This window comes from Microcaecilia unicolor, chromosome 11 (genome assembly GCF_901765095.1).
Source record: "Microcaecilia unicolor chromosome 11, aMicUni1.1, whole genome shotgun sequence".
NCBI classification, from domain to species: Eukaryota; Metazoa; Chordata; class Amphibia; order Gymnophiona; family Siphonopidae; genus Microcaecilia; species Microcaecilia unicolor.
The window spans coordinates 176,323,267-176,341,051 of NC_044041.1; the positions used below are offsets into that span (position 1 = coordinate 176,323,267).

Below are 17,785 nucleotides of genomic sequence, written 5' to 3' on the forward strand. Positions count from 1 at the left end.
TGGAGTGTGGTCAGGTGTATCTTATAAATCTTTTGGTGTATTCCAAAATTACATACATTGAAGGATAAATATCCAGAGCAAATTTCCAAGTATTACAGACACCAGAGCAAGGTGTTTCTATCGTGCAGCTAGTTCATCTCCCAAACTCAGCAATTTGTTAATGCCCATCTCCTCCTCCTCCATCCCATGTACTTCTTCATTGGATCTTAGTAGTCACCACTATACGAGTAGAGGCCACAAATAAGGCATGTAGCTAACTGATTAGTGCATCATGTGGAAGAGTTTGCAAAGTTACCGTAGATCCCAGATTTGCATGAATTTAACAAGATTGGCAGAGCAGGCAGGTTTTTTTGCTATTTTGTGTTCCAGCTTTAAAATCTAATAATACTCCACTTAGTCAAGGTTGATCTATCATCTGAGATCCAGTTAAGTGAAAATATATATATTGCTAAGTTGTATATTAACTGTCTCGCATTGATTTCCAGGTGTAGATATTGCCCATAGATCAAATGTTGCTTTACAGTTAAGTGGCAGACCATCATCATTTAGTATGTCATCACTGCCTTCCAAAACTGCAGTATTACTGGTTATAATCAAAATATTCTAGAAGCTGCATTGCATTTTATGCATTTTTCTGATTGAATCATGTGTGCTTTGAATGGCCAGAGGTGGTGAATGTGCATTTGTTGCAAATAGTTGAATATTGTTTGTGAGTTCAGTTGAACTTTATTACAATGTTTGATTTTTGGATCATTTTTCCATATTAGTGTCTCCTTTACACTTTTTAAAACCTTTTCACTATCTCTGAACATGCAACAGTCTTTGGAATCTGAGATGAATATAGTCTTGATTTTATAGACAACAAACAGCATCAGAATTTTTTTTCCAACTTAGTATAGAATGTTGCATCTGTTGATAGGCAAAAAAGATCTGTTCTTGGAGTCTCGTGCTTTTGTTACAAATTCACGGAGGAATTGGTGTCTTCTCTTTCTAAACTAGAAGCCTTAATCCTTTGGATTCTGAGTTAGTGGATAGGCTTTTCTTCTTCAGTGACACAAATAAGAGATCCTCTCTGAACAAACAGCTTTTATTTTACAGAAAAATTCTTCTTGCTCTAATATTGCTGATTACCAGACAGCTGATAAAATGATCCATTTAAGAATGTCTTGGATGTAGTACGTACCCTGGACTTACATTGTTCTATGGATGTCAGTCTACCACATATCCAAGTATTGCAGTCTGATTTACATAATTGCAAATCTGGAAGCCCAAGCCTTGCATTAAAACCTGATGGGTTATTCTAAGATTATGATGATTCCGGATATATTTAGTTAATACGTAGTTTGAATATCCTCTCTTGGGTTATTATGTGAAGCAACTGTAAAATATACAGCTATCTAGGAAATTATTTGAAATGTGTATATGTTGTCATAAATATTCAAAGGTAATGCATATCAGGTTTTTAGCACATCTTTTATTTGATTTTAGATCACTTTATTTGATCTTAAACTCACTTCAAAGGGAAAGTACCTACCCAGGAATCCTTGAGTCCAATAATATCTAAAGTTTCTGATGTATACTTTTTAAGGCTGGCAAATGTCCCAGAATTAGTCAGTATTTGCATTGTCTTTCTAAGAGCTATTGGACAGATACCGTTGACAGCATTTCCTGATGACTTGAACTCGGCTTCTTTAACTCCTGATCCTGGATGTCTTTCCTTGGTAGGGTGTCAAGAATCAAAATAGAAAATAAAAGTGACGGTGGGCACCCTTGCCTAGTACCCCAGTATACATCAGAGCCTCCAGAGATGGTCTTAATTCTAATAATTACTGATTTTGGGGGGGAGGGGTGGTGTTCCAGGAGCTGTTTCCATTTAATAACTTGATCACAGAAAACCTATCCACAAAACCTGGTCAATGGTTTCATTTCTGCAAATGAGTCCAGTACAACAGCTTTCCTTAGCTGCGCTATTACAGTGTAATTGATATTCTTTTTGTAAGGTTCTGTGCATACTGTCATGAGCTCCTTTCGCTCATTGAATAATCGCAAAACGTTGATGTTCTTCCTTCATACTTGAGCACACTTTGCTTCCTATACACTTGCAACACAACACTTGTATAATCAAGGCACCTGCCTAGACTATAGAAGTAGCCTAGTGGTTAGTGCAGCGGACTTTGATCCTGGCGAACTGGGTTTGATTCCCACTTCAGCTCCTTGTGACTTCTAGGCACTTAATCCTCCATTGCCTCAGGTACAAAATAAGTATCTGTATATAGTTTTGTAAACCGCTTTGATTGTAACCACAGAAAGGCGGTATGTCAAGTCCCATCCGGTTCAGAATACTAGCACTTAATATGTATGTGTACATGTACCTGTGAAAGTGTCAGCAGCGTGTCCAAAGATTGTTCTGCAAATAACCTGCTTAACTTGCATAACACACATTTGCAAGACGGGATTATCATGAGTGGAGCAGAATACTTCAAGTTGTGCACATCTCTACTATATTTAGGCAGTCGCACCTAACACCAGCTCTGTGGCTGCTGGAACTGTAGGCGCCTACATGGTGCGACCATATCTTGAGTTTTGTGTGCAGGTCTGCTCACTGTATCTTAAAGATATAGCACAGGCTTGTCCAACCTACGGTCTGAGGACCAGAACCCGGTCCACCAAGTGCTCTTTTTCTGGCCCTGGGAAGCTTGGTAATTCTTGTGGTGCTTACAGCAGGATTCCTGCTTCCCCAACGTGACTTGACTCGCTGAGGCTCAAGCTTGCAGAGAGGCAAGTCATGATGGAGAAGCAGGAATCCCAGTTTTTCTTCTACATCCAAAGCCAGGTGAGGGAAAAGAAACGGGGGGGGGGGGGGGGGGGGGGGGGGGGGAGATCTTTTACTAAAGCTTAGCTCCAGTTATCTGCAGCAGGGCCCATAACTTGAGCTAAGCTTTAGTAAAAGACCCCCTGGGTGAAGGCTTTGGGGGGGGGGGGGGGGGGGGGGGGGGGGGGGGGGGGCAGTTACGTGAGCGAGACTGGATGAAATCTGAGGAGGGGGTGATGCACAGTCTTATTTTGGCACTATTTGACGAAATGTATGACAAACACAATAGTGCGTGTTTTGACCCTCGGAATGTTACAAAATATAAAATGTGGCCCCCAATATAAAAGGTTATACAAACCAGATATAGCAGAATTTAGAAAAGGTTTAAAGAAGAGCGACCAAAATGAGTAAGGAGATGGAACTCCTCTCATATGAGGACACGCTAAAGAGGTTAGGGCCCTTCAGCTTGGAGTAGAGACAGCTGAGGAGTTAATGATTGAAGTCTATAAAATCCCGAGTAAAACGAGTAAAAGTTAATTTCTTTTTTGTTACATGTGTACCACGTGCTTTCCCACTCATGGCAGGCTCAATGCGGCTTACATGGGGCAATGGAGGGTTAAGTGACTTGCCCAGAGTCACAAGGAGCTGCCTGTGCCTGAAGTGGGAATCGAACTCAGTTCCTCAGTTCCCCAGGACCAAAGTCCACCACCCTAACCACTAGGCCACACTTTCAAAAAGTACAAAGGGGACAACAAGGTAATACTTCTAAAAGAAATAGGAGAAAATATTTTTTTCACTCAAAGAATAGTTAGCCTCTGGAACTTGTTGCCAGAGAATGTGGTATCAATGGTATCAGCAGTTAGTGCATCTGGGTTTAAAAAAAAGGTTTGGATAAGTTACTGGAGGAAAAGTTCATAGTCTGCTGTTGAGAGACGTGGGGGAAGCCACTGCTGTCCTTGGGATTGGTAGCATGGAATCTTGCTACACTTTGGGGTTCTGGATTGGCCATTGTTGGAAACATTATACCAGACTAGATGGACCTTTGGTCTGACCCAGTATGGCTGCTATTATGTTCTAATATTAGGCTAATATTTTGTAACAGCACCTGGTGCCGTGTTATAGTAGGCTCTTACCATGTGGCCTTGGGCGCCTAAGTGGAGGTGCCTAATTGTAGAATTGCCATATTTGGATACCAAGTTGAAGATCCAAACAATAAGAACTTGAGGTCTCTCTTGCTTTGTTCTGGTCTTTGCCACAGGGCAGTTGGCCCATTAAATTAAAACTGAGCTTGTATGCGCCTCAGGACTTAATTCCAATGGTAGCTATATCTTGTATGAATTCCGCTCCCTGTCCAGGTCGGCTGTCCCCATAAGGCATTTCTTCTTGACCTGTTTTCAGATCATCCCTTTTCCACTGTTGAGACTGTAGTTATCGGGTTTATTTCTTTGCCTTTATGCAGTGCTTAATCTTCTCTCTCTGAAATGTGCTTTTCGTCCTGTTCTACCCTGGTGCCAATATCTTGTCTCAGGTTTTATAGTACTCATTCAAATGTGTCAGTTTCTCCACCACTGATGTGATTTCTGTGTCTATTGCTGGCACGCTTGGACTTTTGACTGTCATCTTGAATTTCAGCTGTGTGAAAGGTGTGTCCCTTTCATTTTAATGGACTCCTGCAGTCCCATTTACCTGAAATAAATTCAGAACTTAATATCACTAGCAGTCACCAAAGGAAGAATTAGAGATGTGATTCAATGCAATTTTTGCTAAAATGTGGGGGCAACACTCGGAGCTCAGCAAGAGGCTTAGCCAGTGGTGGGAGGCAGGGCTGGTGGTTAGAAAGTGGGGATAGTGCTGGCAGACTTATACGGTCTGTGCCAGAGCCAGTGGTTGGGAGGCGGGGCGGGTGGTTGGAAGGCGTGATAGTGCTGGGCAGACTTATACGGTCCTGTGCCCTGAAAAAGACAGGTACAAATCAAGGTAAGGCAGGGGCGTATCTGCGTGGGGCCACAGGGGCCTGGGACCCCTGCAGATTTCGCCCTGGACCCCCCTACTGCCGCCGTGGGTACCTTTGCTGGCGGGGGACCCCAACCCCCCACCAGCCGAGGTCCGCTTCCTTCTGCCGCTGCGAGGTTTTTTAAGTTCATCGGGATTCGTCCTCCGTCATTCTGTGCTGCTGTTCAAAGAAGCTGCTAGCTGAATGCAGTTTCGGACTGAGTCTGACGTTGCTGCTGCACGTTGTACATGAGTCTGACGTCCTGCACGTACAACGTGCAGCAGCGACGTCAGACTCAGTCCGAAACTGCATTCAGCTAGCAGCTTGTTTGAACAGCAGCACAGAGTGACGGAGGACGAATCCCGATGAAGAACTTAAAAAACCTCGCAGCGGCAGGAGGAAGCGGACCTCGGCTGGTGGGGGTTGGGGTCCCCCACCAGCAAAGGTACCCACGGCGGCAGGGGGGGGGGTGGGGGGGGGGCTATAATGTGCCCCCTCACTCTGGCTTCGGCCCCCGCTACCGCCGACTTTCAGATACGCCCCTGAGGTAAGGTATACACAAAAAATGGCACATGTGAGTTTATCTTGTTGGGCAGACTGGGTGGACCGAGCAGGTCTTTTTCTGCCGTCATCTACTATGTTACTATGTTACTTGCTCATTCTGTCACACGTGACAGAGATCATGTATTTTAATATACTTCCTAGTGCTGGTGTTGATGAGCTTATTCCTTGGAAACATAGGGTGTACTTAAGGCTGCAATTCTTGTGGGAGCTTCCCTTTTGAACATTTTCTTAAACCAGTGCACCACCGCTTTTGGCACATATAGCTGTACCTGCTTTGAAGTAGGTGCAAATATGCCCACAGGATTCACCCTCCTTTGAGCTAGCCAGGCCCCTTCCCTGCCTCTTTGTAGGTGGTTCTAACTGCATTCAAGGATTTGGTGGAAGCCATTTCACCAGGTCTGTTTCTAATATGTAAACAATTTTTTAGCCATAGAATTATCTTTGAAAATTGCTACAGGTGGCTGTATCCATTCTCTCTAATGATTTGTTATTCCATAGTGTGCATCTCGCTATGTGGGTGCAGCATTGTGTGCATGTGGGGGAAGGGTTGCTTTTTTTTTTTCCCCCCCGCCTGATTAACGGGTACTGTTTTGCTACCCTCTCTCTTAGGCCATAGCCCATTATGAGCAGTCTGCAGATTACTACAAAGGCGAGGAATCCAACAGGTAAATCTGAATGCAGACCCCTGGTTACAGTATATTGACTCACAGCTACCCTCTTCTGCATGCCTCAGTCTCCTGTATCCTTTTCCTCCCCTTGTGGTATGGGCAAGTCCTGTCTTCTTCCCCCATGTCTTATTTAGTACAGTTAACCATAATATGTCTGGATGAAACATAGCTAGAGAATGTGGAGGTGAGGAAGAAGAGGCATCAACTACCTTAGTTCAGCCTTAAAGTTGCAGATTCTATGGCACAGTACCCCCTTTTGTCTTGCAGTTTCCAGTGAGCGAAGGCAAGGAAGATGTAGCTTAAGCCAGGGCCAAAGGTCGTGTCTGATATGGCATGGAATACTGATGTTTTTGTTTCTCTTCTGTACAGCGCTGCTAACAAGTGTTTACTGAAAGTAGCCACTTATGCAGCCAACTGGAGCAGTATCAGAAGGCTATCGAGATATATGAACAGGTCAGACTGTGCCTCTCCCTTGGGTCTTTGCTATGGGTGGGATGTACTGACAGAACCATGTAACTGTGAAATCCAGAGACTAGGTTCCAATTCTGCCTCTGTCACTTTCTCTGTAACCCTGAACAGATCACTGCACCTCTCTGGGCTTAAGCTCATGTGGCAGGGACCTTGTTTATCTAATGCAGTACTGTGAAGATTAAGTATTTTTATCCTTGACCCCTCTGCCTGTGATCCTCTCTTGCAGCAGTGTGTCGTCAAGACAATCTCTTTGGGCCTTGGTGATCCAGCCTCCTGCAGAAGTGTCCTGTAAGTACAAAGTCCACTACAATCTAGTTATCTGTTTACCAGGGTCAGGCACTTGAAGGTCCCTTAGGATATATACATCGATAGGCATGAGATGCATTTGCCTGTAATGAAGACATTGCATACAAATTTCATGCATGTGTAGCTTGGATATCTTAAAATTCTGACTAGCTAGGATTCAGAGTTTCTGCCTCTGTCCTTTTCTTCACTCGCAGTCCTCAAGGAGTTTCATTGTATTCCTAATGAATTTGCCTCTGAGGTTTGCATGCATATCTCTCTCAGGCATATTCATTAGGGATATCCTGAAAACCTGACCCATTGGCAGCCCTTGAGTACTAGGAATGATGACCAGGCCCTATGTTTTAATGAGGGGGGAAAAAGAGAAGACTCACACCAGCCAAGCTATTCTATAACAACCACTTGATTAGCAGAAGCAAATGGTCCCATCTGCATGAATTCCTCCCTTAACCCACATGCTACCCCCCACTACCCAGCTACTTCATGCTTTAGACTGTAGAGGTCAAAGATCATGACCCTTTCTAGTTATCTGTTCATTAGACCTTCAGTCAGGGGGGCACCAGAACGCCCTTTTGGTTGGAGGGGGGTCAACTAGAGACCAACTGAATTTTGGTTTCGAATTCGGCACGGAAACCGGACTGAAATTGGAGTTTGTCATTTTCAGCTGAAACTCGAAACTCATTCCTCCCCCACCCCCAGACTAAAGAAACTCTGGTGGTCTATTGGCCTCTTCAGGGTTGCAGGGAGTCTCGGCATCCAATGTGTTGGAGCAGCGTCATGGGCTTAGGAGGGAGTTTTTTTGGTTGGGAGGGGGCCATTTGTTTACAGTTTAGTTTCTCCGAAACCAAGCTGCCAGTTTTGGTTGCACATTTGATTTTGGCATGGGCTCTAAAACAAACCAACATCCATCCCAATCCCCCCTAGTTTCTGATCTGTTGAGGGCAAAAATGTTGGTGGGTCGCCACATTCCACTGTCTATGACTTCAGTCACAATCTGTCAACTAGATTAGAGCTTCCTAGAGCATCGTATAGTGTTGTATACATCTGGTAGCCTATATAATGTGGTAATACAAAGCTTTATTTCTTTTATTGATACATGAAGCGTTTCTGGGCTCTGCATCTGTAGTAGATAAGATTCTGCTGACATGTTGGAAAAGAGGAGAAGCATGTCCTGCACAGGACATGGGGATGCATCATAAGTGATTTGCGATCCTATAAGTTGGTATATAAAGTTTGAAATGTAGCTATGTAAATAAAGGAGGGGGTTTTGTGGGATCTGAGGGTCCAGGGCATAGGCAAGAGTCATTGCTTTTTTCACTAGTAAGTAGCAGAATAGAGGGAATGGGTCGTCCCAGTGCTATGAGAGAAATCTCATGCAGGGCTTTGCTCATAGTATCTGGTTTGTTTCTAGGGTAGGCACTAATGCTATGGACAGCCCGCCTGCTGAAATACAGGTGCCAAAGAGTACTTCTTCAAAGCTGCACTCTGTCATTTCTGTGTGGACATGCTGAATGCCAAGGTGGGTTCTGGAAACTAGGGCCTGTCATAATTTCTCTGCGCACCTCTTTCTTGTTCAAGTTGCTCATGTCAGCTTTTCCTACTCCTTGTCTTGTAGTTGGCGGTTACAGAAGTATGAAGAAATGTTCCCTGCTTTCTCAGATTCCAGGGAGTGCAAGCTGGTGAAAGTAAGGAGAGTGAATGTATAATAGTACATACTAGTACCCCTGATGGTGAACCTATGACACGCGTGTCAGCACTGACACGTGTAGCCATTTCGATGACACGCGGCGCGCCACAGTGTGGTCCGCCCTCCCATCCTCGCTCCCGGAAACTAACCTTAAAGCTCCTTTCACATCGCAGCAAAGCAGCAGCAGGGCAGGCCACTCCTTCCTTTCGTGTCCTAACCTCGGGCCTGACGTAACGTCCGCGAGGGCGAGGCACAGAAGGAAGGAGAAGAGGTCTGCCCTGCTGCTGCTTGCTGCAACGTGAAAGGAGGCTTTAAGGTTAGTTCCGGGCCCGGTAGTGGGTGGAGGGGGGGCCCGCGATCTCGAGTGGGCAGCGATCTCGGGTAGGGGGGGCCCGGGGGCGGTCCTAGTAGCAGTGATTTTTCTTGAAGTGACACACCACCCGAGTTTATGCTCGGTTTTTTGGTGAATTTTGACACACCAAGCTCAAAAGGTTGCCCATCACTGTACTAGTATAAGACCTATAAGCGGTGACAGAATAGTCATTTATCCTCTGGAATACTCCTCTTCTTCCTGATTAAAAGTATGCACACATTTTCTCTTCTATGCAGCATGTACTTATATGAAGATTGAAGCTGGGTGATGATGTGCAAAAAGTCCCTTTATGTGTGTAGAGATGCTTTGGGGTTTTTTTTTTCCCCACATGAAATTTATTTATTTTTTTAATGTATATTTTCCCTTGAGAAACATTTGTTGCTGTTCATGCTTGGTTAAGATTGTCCACGGATAACCTTGACTATGTTTTCCTTGCTATCTGCTCTCATATCCCATTATCAAATCTTCCAAAATGTAGTGAAACACTTTTTTTTTGAGTGACAGATCAACTGATACATTTACACACCATTGTACAAGTGCTTTACTGTTAGTTCTACTCTGTCTACTCTTCTTTATAGGTTTGACATTCTATGTATTTTAAAATTGAGAGATCTTTTGTGCTTGCAGATTTGAATATAGGAATATTTTGGCATTCCAGAAGTTGAAACATTGAACTTTTGCAGCCCACTATGCTTTGTGGTTTCTGTTAAAGCTGGGTGCTCAGCATGCACAGAAATCCATTATATGTTGTTCTTAAACACACATACCACACACAGATCAAAAGATACTTCTCACTGATATTGATATCCTCAAAAACCAAAACTCGCAGTTCCATAGTGTCTAGATTGAACAGGGGGAAAAGTCTCAACTACTGTGGCAACAACTTAGAAACATTAGTTGCACACAGAAAAAAGTCATCATAGACTAACCCCCCCCCCCCCCCCCATAAATTGTATCTTAATATTTTAATTATTTTTAAATATATTTTTACATCTGTTCATGCATCACCTCCTCATCTATCACAGTCTTTCATAGAGTCCAAAAAATACAGTTTGATGAGTTCTCCAGCATGAAGTATTGGCTATCAACAGATGTCTTGCGGTATGGTTCCCTGAGGAAGAATACTGAAATAGGACCGTTGGAATCAACACGCAAGCTGGAGTTCACAAAAGAAAGATGTTGTGTCCGTTTATCTCAATTTTTGGACTCTATGAAAGACAGTGATAGACGAGGAGGTGATGCATGAACAGATGTAAAAATATATTTTAAAATAATTAAAAATATTAAGAAGATACAATTTATGGGGGGGGGGTTTAGTCTATGAAGGCCTTTTTTTCTGCGTGCAACTAAGGTTCATAAGTTGTTGCTGCAGTAGACTTTTCCCCCGGTTCAATATAGACACTACGGAATTGGCGAGTTTTGCTTCTTTAAATACATCCACTCACCTCTAGCATGTTTCTAGAGTCTGTGTAAATTTGAGAGCCAGAACCCTCTTAGTGGGGAGATGAGGGTAAGGGAGCTGCATGGTCTGCTTTCACTATGATTAAAATTGGGGTTGATGCCTCTTTTGGACTAATATATGTGAAATCTCTCTGACACTTGTCACAGATATAGTAGGTTAGTCCAGTAAAAAAAGGTCTCTTGTACAAAGGTAAAGGGTCATGGATTTGATATACTGCTTTTCTGGGTACAACCAAAACAGTCTACATATATGCAGGTATTTGTTCTGTTCCTAGTGAGCGCATGATCTAAGTTTGTACCTGGGGCAATGGAGGGGTTAAGTTACTTGCCCAAGTCACAACGACTGCAGTGGGAATTGAACCCAGCTCCTCAGGTTCTCAGCCCACTATACATTAGGCAACTTCTCCATTCTTTGACTCTTCCAAGTGGACTCATTTTGCAGCCACAAACCTCATATTAAAGAATTTTTTAAAAGATCTGTGGACTCTGCTTTCTGTTAGATTTCTGCTGCTAGTGCCACCGTGGGACCTTGAATGAGTGATTTTAACTTTTGTTCACGCTTGGCCAGTTTCAAAATGAGGAAACTTAACGGCTTATGATTTATCTTGTCCTGTATGGAGCATATTACCGGCTACATTTAGATAGTAAGTGCTGTTGTGTTTTTTCTTTCCTTTCAAAGAAACTGCTGGAAGCACATGAAGAACAGAACACCGACAGTTACACAGATGCGGTAAGTCTAGAGGGAGGGGGGAGGCATGCTCTCTGTATATTTTCTGGTTGACATGGGTGAGATGCAATATTGAGAGTCTATAGACCTGAAGAATTTGTGCTGTTGAAAATAGATTATAAAGGGCCCATGGGTGACAACTGAGCGCTTGTTACAAAAACTGATTCATTATTCTGTAACACTTTTTTTTTGGGGGGGGGGGGCCTATAGTGCAGCTAGAAACTTTGGGAACCCTTCAGCTCTGTCTCTACACTAGAGACCTCCGCTATGTATGCTTGCCCCAACCTCTGTTCTAAGATTGTTCTGACTCCTATTGTAAAAGATCCAAAAGGGAAAGTTGACGAATTGACAAACCACAGGCCAGTAGCAGCAATAGTCTTACTGGTTCAGATAATGGAGGGTTGGCCGATGGAACAATTGGTTTCTTTCTTTGATAATTTTCAGTTATTACATGGATCCCAACCGGATTTCCTTAGGGGTTTCAGTACAGAAACCGTGGTCAGCTCTTTGATTACTTCTGGTCAGGGGGTAGTGAATCCAAGTCAAACTGCTCTTGTTGTGCTGTTCGACCTTTCCAGTGCCTTTTGACCTGGTAGACCACAATATTTAAATACCTTTAGGATCCATGGAAAGGCTCTTACCTAGATTCAGGGATTCCTAAAAAGATCATACAGAGTGAAAACACAGGGCAAAATGTCTGGCTCCTGGGAAGTCACTAGTGGAGTACCGCAGGGTTCTCTGCTTTTACCATCTCTGTTCAACATACTATTGCAACCGTTAGCTTACCATTTAGAGAAACTTAAGTTGTAGTTTTATATCTACACAGATGATATTTCTGCCATATCCCATTTACTCTGGGAAATCTGCTTTATAAGCTGAATCTTTCCTGTTTATCAATAGTAGAAACCTGGTTCAATCTTTTAAGCTAAAACTGAACGATAAAACAATATTTATGGGTTGGCCCACTAGATTTGGTTAAAGCCAATCCTGTACTTGTGCTGCGAGATCTCAAAATTAAACTAGTTACTGTTTCCAGGATTTTAGGAGTGGAAATGGATTGTCAGTTTTCCTTAGGCCCTCAGGTTTGTAGGGTAGTGAATAATTATTTTCACCTTCTTAGAAAGTTTGAGGACTATTTGCAAATTTTTTGATCAGGAGATTTTTCGCTTGTTAGTACAATCTCTAATATTCTCTCAATTAGACTATTGCAACTCTATATATTGGTTGTATGAGGAATTTAAAAAGTAAGTTGCAAAGGGTACAGAAAGCTATAATTTTTGCGGCATATAAATATGCCATTACCCCACTAATGAAACAACTACACTGGCTGCCAATAGAGACCAGATTAGAATGTTAACATTGGTTCATAAGATTCTTTATGGGGATGCCAATCTTTACCTATTTACATGTTTTGTTTCTAAATGGAAGTGATTTTAGAACAACCAGAAATTGCTTTGGAGGACTAGTAGCCCTCTGCATCCTCCAGCCTTTTCCAAGGTGACTCCCAGGGCCTCTGCTCCAGGTGCCTTTCTTCCTCCAACTGCCTTCCATGTGCTGTGGAGGATTTGCAGCCATCTGCATATCCTCCCAGACTTCTCCGGAGTGATGGCGTTCAGAATATTTTCTCTCTGCAGGTTTTATTTTCTTTCTACTATTCCCAATGACTCCAGTATAATTTCTTTTTTTGATACTGTCTCTTCCCAATCTTTCTTAATCTGAAACCACTGTATATCTCAGGACCATATTGCCCACCTTCTGCTTTCATCACCTCATCATCCCTTTTGTCTTCTCCCTTCTCAGTTCTCTAGCTTCAAGTTTTCTTCCTTTCATTCAACCATCTCCATCTTGTCTGAGTGCATCTCACCTTCATCATCACTCTTGTCATGTCTCTCCTACTTTTCTTCATACTGTCCCAATCCTGGTTCGCCAAATCAGCTCTCACCCTACTTGTACAGGTCACACTGCAATGTCTCCAATCTAATTTCTGTTCCTCTCATCTCCCCTTTTTCTCTGTCTTTTTCATGTGCCCTGTAGAATGCCTTCTCTTTCTCCAACAAGCTCTCCACTCACATCCACAGCTCTTATCTCTTGTATTCCCCATCTGCTTGCACTAACTGAGACTTGGCTTTACCCTGAAGACTCTGCTTCAGCTGCTGCTCTGTGTCATGGAGGTTACCTTTTCTCCTATACACCTTGCCAGGTTGGCTGCAGAGGTGGTGTTGAGTTAATCCTCTCTCATCCTCTTCTTCCACCTCAGTCTCGCTGCTGTTCTTCCTTCAAAGTCATACATAGTAACATAGTAGATGACTGCAGAAAAAGACCTGCATGGTCCATCCAGTCTGCCCAACAAGATAAACTCATATGTGCTACTTTTGTGTATACCTTACCTTGATTTGTACTGTCCTTTTCAGGGCACAGACCGTGTAAGTCTGCCCAGCACTATCCCCGCCGCCCGCCACCAGCTCTGCCACCCAATCTCGGCTAAGCTCCTTAGGATCCATTCCTTCTGAACAGGATTCCTTTATGTTTATCCCACACGTGCTTGAATTCTGTTACCGTTTTCATTTCCACAACAGAAATAGGGTGGAGAGGGCCCAATGTCAAGAGATCAGTCACCACACACAAGGGTAAGATGCTCCAAAAAACTTTAATCAGGACTTCATACATTTCAAAATTTTGCTGACCTTCCAGTCTTCTTTTCACTTGCCAACAGGACTACTACATCCACTTCATAAACTCTCTTGGCACAACCCTTGACGTGTCTTTGCCACGCTGAACTCTCTCCTTAAAGTGCCTTCACTTCCAACCCCTCCTTCACTTTCTCCCCTTTCATAAGGTTCACAAGATTAACTTTGAGTTGTCAACCAAGTCACCTCCACTTCTTCTTCCCCCCAGTCCATTGTCAACCCTCCTTCAATCCTTGCCTCCTTTTCTGAGATCACAGAAGAGGAAACTGCACATTTTCTTTCTACAAACTGACTACCTGTCCCTCTGATCTTATTCCCACCCATCTACTCAGCACTCGTGTCTCCTATTTCATCCCTGCTATCTGCCATATCCTCAGTCTTTTACTTTCCACTGCAACTGTTCCTGATGCCTTCAAACATGCTGTAGTTCACCACCACTAAAGAACCTTCATTGGACCCTACCTGCCCTTCTAACTATCCCCCATCTCCCCCACCCTTTCCTATCCAAGATACTTGAATGTGCTGTTCACAGCTGTTGTCTTGACTTTTTCATCTCAAGCTATTCTTGATCCACTTCAATCTGGCTTTTGTACATTTAATTGAAACCGCCCTTGCTAGTCTCCAATGACCTGTTCCTGGCCAGATCCAACAGTCTCTATTCTATCCTCATCCTTCTCAATCTGCTGCTTTTGATGCTGATCACCACCTACTCCTCGATAACACTGTCCTCACTGGATTTCAGGGCTGTTTTCCTCTTCTCTCTCTCATCACACTTTTAGTGTATGCACTGGTGGATCCTCCTTCACGTCTATCCCACTATCAGTGTACCTCAGGGCCCTTGGGACCTCTTCTTTTCTCCATCTATACTTTTTCCCTTGGTGCTCTGATCTCCTCCCATGGTTTTCAGTATCACCATTATGCTGATGACTCTAGGATTTACCTCCACATCACAATTTCAGCAGAAATCCAGGCCCAAGTCTCAGCCTACCTGTCTGACATTGTTGCCTGGATGTCTCACTGCCATATGAAACTAATATGGCCAAGACCAAGCTGCTGCTGCTGCTTTTCTCCCTAAACCCACCTCTCCTCTTCCCCCATTCTCTACCTGTGTGGATAACCTCATCCTTCCTTTTTCATCCACTCGAAACCTTGGGGTAATATTGACTCTTCTTTCTGTGCACATATCGAACAGACTGCTAAAACCTATTTCTTTCTGTATAACATCACCAAAATTTGTCCCTCCTTTCTGAGCACACAACCAAAACCCTTATCCACACACTTAACCACCTCTCGCTTAGACTATTGCAACTTGTTTCTCACAAGTCTCCTGCTAAGCCATCCATCTCCCCTTCAATCTGTTCAGACCTCTGTTTCACGACTTATATTCTGCCAATGTTGCTATGCTCATGGTAGCCCTCTCCTCAAGTCACTTCATTGGCTCCCTATCCGTTTCCACACACAATTCAGTCTTCTTATTGTAGCTCTCAGTACCTTTCCACTCTTATCTCGCCCTACACTCCTCCCTGGGAACTCCATTCATCTTAAATCTCTCTTATCTATACCTTTCTTCTCCACTCAAACTCTAGATTCCATTCCTTTTATCTTACTGCACCATACACCTGGAATAAACTTTCTGAACCAGTACATCAAATTTCAGCTCTGGTCATCTTCAAATCAAGGCTAAAAGCCCACCTTTTTGAGGCTGCTTTTTAACTCTTAACTCATATTCACTTGTTCAGTCCCATGTCTGTTTATAATTTTCACCTCAAGTAATTCCCTTATCCCTTATTTGTCCTCCGTCTGTCTTGATTAGTTTATAAGCTCTCTCGATTAGTTACTGTCTTACATGTTCCGTGTACAGCGCTGTATATGTCTAGTAGCGCTATAGAAATGATTAGTAGTAGCAGCAGCTTTGTCCTTCTGTTAGACAGGTGAAGGCGCTTTGTCCTCTTAAGTCTTCTTTTACTTACCAAGCTACAATGCACTGCAATATACCACCACCTTCCCTCAGGCAACTGGAAATTACAATCTATTTAGAAAGATGTTGAAAACTTTCCTTTTTAGAAAGTATTTTTATTCTTGAATGACTACTATTATGATTTTGCTGAATCAAACATTTTGTTATATGTAGGGTTTTTTTTTTTTTTTTTTAAGAATTCTTCAATTTCTTGATTGTAACCTGTATTGAACTGGTTGGTAGTTGCAGGATATAAGATTTAATTAGGATGCTAATGGCTGTTATTTCTTCTCACAAGTACTTAATCTCTTTCCTTTCTCTTCCATTCTGCCTCTCGGGTCCCGTGTAGGTGAAGGAATATGATTCTATCTCCAGGCTGGATCAGTGGCTCACCACCATGCTGCTTCGCATCAAGAAAACCATACAAGGGGAAGGAGAGGACCTGCGTTAACCTTGGGGAAAGGAGCCCCTTCAGACCAGCCCAACCCAGCACAGCACTTTTACCTTTGGGACTCTGCATGGATATGGGACATGGGGAAGGGGAAGGAAAATCTTAAATAAAAACTTCTTATCTCTTAGAAATCAATAACAAAAAGCCAAGCAAAAACAAAACAACAACACAAAAAAAAACAATGCATGTTTAGAGCACCAGTGGGGCTTCTGGTCAAAAGAGGATTGTGTTTCTTGGGCCTAGCAGGCAGCTCAGCCGAGCTGTACCTCTGCACCAAAGTAGCCCACTTTTAGGAACATTGCCCACACTCGGTTTAGAGATCCTGGTCCATAGTCTGATGCTTAATCATGTTGTGCCTAAGATCTGTCACATAACCCAGACTGGAAGTAAATACTTAAAATTCCAGTTAAGTTTTGCCCTGGTTTGATTTTTTTTCTTGGGTTTTTCCCCCCACCCCTTTTTTTAATTTAACAAAAAAACAACCCAAATCTCTGTGAATACCCTGGTCATGAAAAGTCCTTTCATGGCCATTAATCTAAGCATCTTCTGCCTCTGCTGTGATGCTGTTCTACAACCCCACAAGAGGACACTGAAGCAGTCTTAGCTTTTCTCCATCCTCCTACCAGTCTGAGCTATGTATGTTTGATCTATTGGGTCTGCTAAAAAAATCTTGTATAGTGTGGGCATTTAAGACCAAATTTGATACCTAACCTAAATAAATGGAATTGTATTTGTAACAACCATTCAAGGAAACATTTCTTGACATTTCGAAAGCAGCAAGTCAGAATTAATAGAATGTGTTTAGTATTCACACTTGAGGAACTAGATTAAGGATTTTCTTAGATATCAAAATGATAAAAAACCTCCTCTTGATAAAATTAGTGTATATGTTTGGAGGGGAAGTCTGATCAGGCTCCAATTTTATACTAACCTCACTATTGTGAAGGTTGTAGGGTTGTTTTATATATATATATATACAGGCAGCTTGTATATCTCAAACGTATAATTTAATATTAAGTTGTATATTAAATTATATGTTTGAGATATACAAGCTGCCTGTAAAGAAAACACCTGCAACATTCCAAGGCAAAATCATAAACATTTGAATGTGGTCTCTGGCATCCACTCCCTTCTTAGAATCCATTTCATTTTTTATATATTGCTGTCCTTTGGGAAGTTCCAGTGTGGTTCACAGCATCAAAATATGTCTGTGGTCAGAGCCAAGAGGTGCATTAATCAGGGGCACTAGCCCAGAGGGTGTATTAATCACATGGAGGATGAGTGCTGTTAGACTAGCCGCCTTAACGGGTTAGTGAAGGCTTGATGTACTTATAGCCTTTGTTTGCTCAGACTACCGCTGCAGTGTTTTGGAAGGCATCTTTGAAGAGCATGCCTTTTTTCTTTACTATAATGGTTGTGTTTCTTGCTGAATCTCCTTTCTGCCCCCACCCATCAGAAATGCAGTTCCTGTAGAATGAGACGGTGGAATTGTGTGGTCGCTAATTGTTCCCAAATGTTCAAGAAAAATATAAACACTTAACTGACTCGAGTGCAGCTTCTCTGATGTCTGTCATTTGCATTACTCTGTCAGGATAATAGTCCTGGAGGCATATTTTCAAAGCACTTAGCCT

General features: G+C 42.8%; 1 protein-coding gene across 1 annotated transcript in view; it reads left to right on the forward strand.

Annotated features, from left to right (window-relative positions):
* NAPA (NSF attachment protein alpha) overlaps positions 1 to 16,897 on the forward strand; it is a 30,115-nt gene extending 13,218 nt beyond the window's left edge. Inside the window, 8 exon segments of the mRNA XM_030219428.1 lie at positions 5,979 to 6,034; positions 6,407 to 6,444; positions 6,447 to 6,498; positions 8,223 to 8,262; positions 8,265 to 8,353; positions 8,427 to 8,496; positions 11,012 to 11,062; positions 16,053 to 16,897. Coding sequence (XP_030075288.1) covers positions 5,979 to 6,034; positions 6,407 to 6,444; positions 6,447 to 6,498; positions 8,223 to 8,262; positions 8,265 to 8,353; positions 8,427 to 8,496; positions 11,012 to 11,062; positions 16,053 to 16,154 — 498 coding nt within the window. The 3' untranslated portion in view covers positions 16,155 to 16,897.
* Positions 16,898 to 17,785: the final 888 nt, after the last annotated feature.